At 33.0% G+C, this 6120-nt stretch overlaps 1 protein-coding gene across 1 annotated transcript in view; it reads right to left on the bottom strand.

Annotated features, from left to right (window-relative positions):
- Nucleotides 1-3880, bottom strand: part of LOC107734017 (ras-related GTP-binding protein C-like) — a 13379-nt gene extending 9499 nt beyond the window's left edge. Inside the window, exons 1-5 of the mRNA XM_016545873.1 lie at nt 3473-3880; nt 2578-2633; nt 1407-1521; nt 1116-1258; nt 454-602 (exon numbers count right to left, since the gene is read on the bottom strand). Coding sequence (XP_016401359.1) covers nt 454-602; nt 1116-1258; nt 1407-1521; nt 2578-2633; nt 3473-3658 — 649 coding nt within the window. The 5' untranslated portion in view covers nt 3659-3880. The remainder of the gene's footprint in view (nt 1-453; nt 603-1115; nt 1259-1406; nt 1522-2577; nt 2634-3472) is intronic.
- Between the last annotated feature and the right edge of the window lie 2240 nt (nt 3881-6120).

Genomic DNA, 6120 nt, shown 5'->3' on the forward strand with positions numbered 1-6120 from the left:
ACGCCTTCTTTCTTTGCGTGAACGTTTGGGCGGCGTTATGCAAATCTTCCGAGATCGTGACGTAGGTATGTGGGGGTGTGTTAGAACGAGCCGTTTTAGGTAGGCGTGGCTGACTCTTAACTTTTATATAGAATATCTCTTTGGTTTTGAGACTTTAGTGTTTGCAACTTTACAGATCTTCTTTATGCACCAAGAGCTTGTAACACTCCAAAGAGAAAGGAAAAATTGAAATCGCATCATATGACCCCTTTAACATCCATGGAACTTTTCCATTACACAAAAGTTTCTGTATAGGAAAAAAGATTCTTTCGATTTTTGAAATCAGGGGTTCTTTTAAGAACTGTTCGCCGAAAGGTTGTTCGCCAAAAATGGTTCTATGTGGTACTTTACCTTCACACAAGTCAAGAAACGTGCTGATATTCTATAGCGAATGATCATGTCAAACGTCTGTACCTTTTCTCTCAAAGCTCTCTTCTCTCAGGATGCAGACCAGAGCCAGGAACTTGGTGACCTCCTTCAGGTAAAGCACTGTGGTGTTGTTCAGCTTTATGATGGCCAGAGACTCTTTATCATAAGCGTTACTGTTGCTGTCGTCTTTTAGGCTACAAAACATTCAACAAATGGGTTAAAAAAAGCTCTAACACATAACAGAAGACACAATATATAACAATCATCTTATATCTGTCAGCATTATAAAAGGATACAAAATCGATAGAATCTTTTTTCTTATTCTTTTAAAACTAGTATACATTACTGTTTAAAAGTTTAGGGTCAATAAGAATTTTTTAAGAAAGTAGCACTTTTATTGAGCAAGGACACTTTAAACTGATCAAAAATGATCAGTCTGCAAATCAGCATTTTAGAATGACAAAACTGAAAATTTTACTTCACATTACAGAAATAAATTACATTTTAAAGTATATTATAATACAAAACAATTATTTTAAGTTGTAATAACATTTCACATTTTTCTCTGTTTTAACTGTTTGTTTGCTTAAATGCAGCCTTGATGAGTTTAAGAGATGCCTTTCAGACACATAAAAAAAAAAAAACGTCCCAACACCAAACTTTTGAATGGTAGTGAATTTCTAGAGCACTGCATCCCAGTTTCTCACCCGTAAATACATGAGACGTCAATGACAACATCGATCATATCACAGCAGAGCTCGTATGACTGCATGTCCACTGGAGAGCTGTCCGTGGCGATGTAGATCTTACTGACCACATCGAACAGGAACGCTTTCTCAATCCCAGAATTCTAAAAAGGGAACAATATATTGACAAATATGCACTATGGATTTTGACTAGACCAAGTACAGTACAAATGGAATCTCGCTCAGTTGGAAAGAGACATTCTTTCATTTAAAGGGGAAAATAAAAGTGAGGATATGCAGCCGTGTACATACAGAAATGAATATGTTGAGGAGGTTTTCCAGAGTGGGCAGTTGAGGGATGAGTTTCTGGACCACCTTACTGAAGGCCTCAAATATGGAGTGATCATAGATGCTGGTGAGATAGAAACTGAAAACAAATAAAAAGAAACATAATTCATACATAATATATTATGGCATATAACACATTTCATCCAGAAATGCCAGAAAATTAGCTCCAACGACAGAGGAATTCAAGCAGTTTGCTTACTATTAAAAAAAGGAAACATTATATGGAAGTAAAATAATTTTAAAAACAACATAAACACATTGAACTTTCACAATGTGACATATTTTTAGTATATTAGAATAGTGTAGACTGAGACTTAATTTTATTCAACAGGTTTTGTTTAGGCAGAGATAATAATGGTAGACTGTGATAATATTGGTAAATATTATTTTTCCTGGCCAAAGTGACCTTGAAAAGATGTTTTGGAGGTGGATAAAAGTTTTGGATTTGCATGAAATATTTTAAATAAAATAAAAATATTTTCCTAAACCCCACACTGGTGAACATAGCACAATAACATAAGAGATATCTGTTAAGGAATTAAGTAGGTTCAATTTTTACATCATATATACTTAATCAATAAAAGGACCATCCATCTACCCTGGAATAAAAATAAAAGGGGAAATATAATATCAAGAGAATGTATTGCTTGCATTACCAGTGTTATTTTAGTATTATTATTTACTATTATAGAATTCATATTTTAATAAATAAGCTTTTACTTTTATATTTTCAATTTTAGTTTGTTTTTGTTATTTTATTATGTGCTTTTGATATTTTTGTAATATATTTCTATTTAGCTTTAATTTATTTTCATTTCACTTTTAGTAATCCCAGTACTTCAACTTATTTTTTTTTTATTTCAGTTATTTAGTTTCAGTTAGTTATCTATTTTTTTTTTATCAAATATTTATATTTTATTTCAAATAATGACATTTAAAAAAAAAAAATATATATATTTTTTTTTTAGAAGTTTCAGTTTTATTTAACAATAACAACACTATTTAGTACTCATTCTCAAACACATTACATGCTGGAACTTGCTGAAAGCAAAACATAATCCTACCAAACGCTCTCTATCTGTTATTAGACTGCATCATGGCAAATTGATCTGGCTTTAGCATCAGTATGACCAACCTGAGGTGAAGCTTTTCCAGACTGGCGTCAGCTAGATCATCATTAGTATATGCAATGTACAAACACAGATATTATAAAACATAACTGATTCATTCCTTATTCAATTATAAACACAAGGCTAGTTACATCTTAAAGACAACAATATTATTTCATCCACGAACATCCAACAGAAAATGAGTTCTAGAGGATGAAGGATTTTAAGCAGCATTAAGTGTTACTTAATAACAGGAAATATTCTTTTGCAATTATAGTTCTAAATGCAACATGAAGCAATATTTGAAATAATGTGTAAATATTTTCAAAATATATATTGTATGTGTGTGTATACAATATATATATTGAAAATATTTACACACACACATATATATATATATATATATACATATAATTTATATATGTATAATGGTTACACTTAAAAAAATACCAAAACGTTTAGCTTAGAAAACGTACTGTCCCTTAAAACAAGTACTGTGACGGTACCATAGTACAGTGACGGTAATAGTGTGGTACGTCTAAAAATACCATGGTAACGTTACTGAAATTCATATACAATTGTATTTTTGTGGCACTCCATGATACTTCCAATAATACCATGGTATTACACGTCCAGTTTATTAGTACTATGGCACTATGGTACCATAATGTGTTTGAACATGTAACGTTACCATGGTATTTTTGGACGTACTACGGTATACGTAAAAACAACACACTACCATCTGATACCATTATTGTACCATTGGTACTGCCACAGTACGTTTTTGTAAGAAACGGTAAGTTACACCTATGTACTTCATAGAACAGCGTGGTATTATATCGGTAGTGTCCAAATCCAAGGCTTTACCATGGTAACGTACTTTAATTGTTAGTGCAGTGCTGTATCCCAATGGGATCTGACCTTTTGGATGGAGGATTTCCCGCTGCGCCTCAGTCCCATCAGCAGGATTCTGGGTTTACTGTCTGCAGACGGCGAGTTTTCCAGATCTTCCTGCATCATATCCATGTTTTCCACGCCGTAGCCGAAATCTTTAGGGAAAGAGTCCACCAGGCTTCCGGCTAGCTGCTCCTCGTACTCGATCGACATTATAACCCCGTTTTTAAAGCTTTAAATCCCTCTGATCTGTCTGTGTGGACTCTGTGGGCTCTGTTTGAGTGATTGAGGTGGGATCGGTGTGGATTACAGGTTTAGTTTGAATACAGATGAGGAGGTTTCATAGTGGGAAGCGGTTAGCTTGCTGCATGAATACAAACAAACGGGAAGCTGATCATATGACAGGCGCAGAGGGGAACGCCTGCAGGCGAGCGGAGAGGTGTACGGTGTGAGGGAGGCCTCTGAGTGGAGCGGTCTCTGAGATGATCAACCTCTCGCTTACATTTTGGAAACATTTTCTGGATATATTATATGTATGAAAGACGATGCATTCTATTTAACGTTTTTTAAACATTTAATGCCGCCAATTATTCTTTTATAATGCAGAACCCACACTAAAATATTTTTGTTGAATTTAATGTACAAACGGAGAACGTAAAAATAAAGATAGGCTATTATATTCATAAAAAAAAAGATTGTATATTTTTATTATATTAATATACTAGAAGTAGAAAATTAATTATGTTGTAGAAACGTTTTCTTTTTGCTTCAAGCGTTAAACGTACGATTAAAATTATTATATTATATTATATTATATTACGTTATATTTAGTGCTATCAAACGATTAATCGTGATTGATCGCATCCAAAATAAAAGTTTTAGTTTACATAATATATGTGTATTTACTGTGCATATTTATTATGCATATATAAATACAAACATGTGCATGTATATATTTAAGAAAAATATGTTATGTTTTAATATTAAATAAATTTATATATAATAATTATATTATATTATATTATATTATATTATATTATATTATTACCATAGACTGTATAAAAACACAGTGAATGTTGGAGCTCATCCTACAGGGGGCGCTTATAAACACATGAATGAGTCACACGCTTCTTTCTCATTGACAGACTGTAGCAGAAGAAGCAGCAGCAGTGTAGACAGGAAGAGCGTTTGTGAGTAAAAACAAGCTTTTGTACACATATTTTAAAAGCATATGATTATTCTTCCAGCGTTATATTGGAATACATTTTACACTTTCTGTGTTGTGAGTTTCATAACGTACGTTAATACGCTGTTGACACGTTGATATCAGCTGATACATTTGAAGATGTTTCATTCAAACGCGTTTGAAATCTGACCAAAATAAACACAAATATTATACAAATATGTCATTTTGAATGAACAAATTATGATGATTGTTTCATGAAACAGGATTAATTTAATAAGGAACGCATTAAGATTTTGTTTAAGGCGGAAACATTGGACTCTGGTTTGTTTTTAATAATGCTGGATTTTATAATGCACTGTTGTTTTATTCAGTTTATGGTTACGGATATGTAAAATATTACACATTTTGGGATTTTATTTTACTTATTTGCTTGTACTTGTACTTTACTTGATTACTAAAGTTAATTCAGTAGTCCTTTTTTGTTAGTAGGACAGTGTATTTAAATGAAGATTTAATTGCTGTCAAACAGAACACTACTACATTACATTACTGTTTTCAACATTGATGCTAAGAACCATAATTAATAATTTATCAGGAAATCAGAATATTAGAATGATTTCTGAAGGTTCATATGAGACTGAAGACTGAAGTAATGGCGCTTGAAAATTCAGTTTTAATAATATTAAAATATTGCTGTTTTTATTGCATTTTGTGAGCAAATAAATGCAGCCTTTGTGAGCTTTGTGACAGAGACTTTGATCAAAAACATTAAAAAAATCTTAATTATTACAAACTTTTGGCTTCCTGTGTGTGTGTATACAAGAAATATAAGAATTACTTTTATTAATTAAATTTTTAAATTAAATTTTATTAAATTAATTTCTTAATATGAATTTCTATTTTGCCTGTTATTTAAAAAAAGCATTTACAATACATCAGACATCAAAATATTAAAATGTACAGTAGAATAGATGGATAACTCTATTTAAAGGGTTAGTTCACCCAAAAATGAAAATCACCCTCAAAGCATCCTAGGTGTATTTGACTTTCTTCTTTCAGACGAATCCATTCGGAGTTATATTAAAAATTGTCCTGGCCCCTCCAAGACTTTCAATGGGGGTAAGCGGGTCTTTGTTGTCAACAGTATAGAAGACGTGAAATAAAGTGCGCGCATCCCTCACATGGCTCCGGGGGGTGAATAAAGGGCCTCCTGTAGCGAATCCATGCGTTTTTGTAAGATTATATCCATATTTCAAACGTAATAAACACTTTTTTTTCTCACTTCCAGTGTCTGTCATATGTGGAAGCCGTTCTGGCGGATGACGTAATACGTCAACGTTGCGTGATTAGTGATGAACGCGGAGACTAGGGTTGGGCGATGTCTACCAAATTGCCATCGGACGATGTCTACAGTGAAACATCGTGATGGACGATGACATCGGGGGGCGGGGCGGGGTTAGGGGTGTGCCCGAAGCGTGAAACAAATAAC

The sequence above is a fragment of the Sinocyclocheilus rhinocerous genome, unplaced genomic scaffold (genome assembly GCF_001515625.1).
Source record: "Sinocyclocheilus rhinocerous isolate Xijiao unplaced genomic scaffold, SAMN03320098_v1.1 scaffold430, whole genome shotgun sequence".
Lineage (NCBI taxonomy): Eukaryota > Metazoa > Chordata > Actinopteri > Cypriniformes > Cyprinidae > Sinocyclocheilus > Sinocyclocheilus rhinocerous.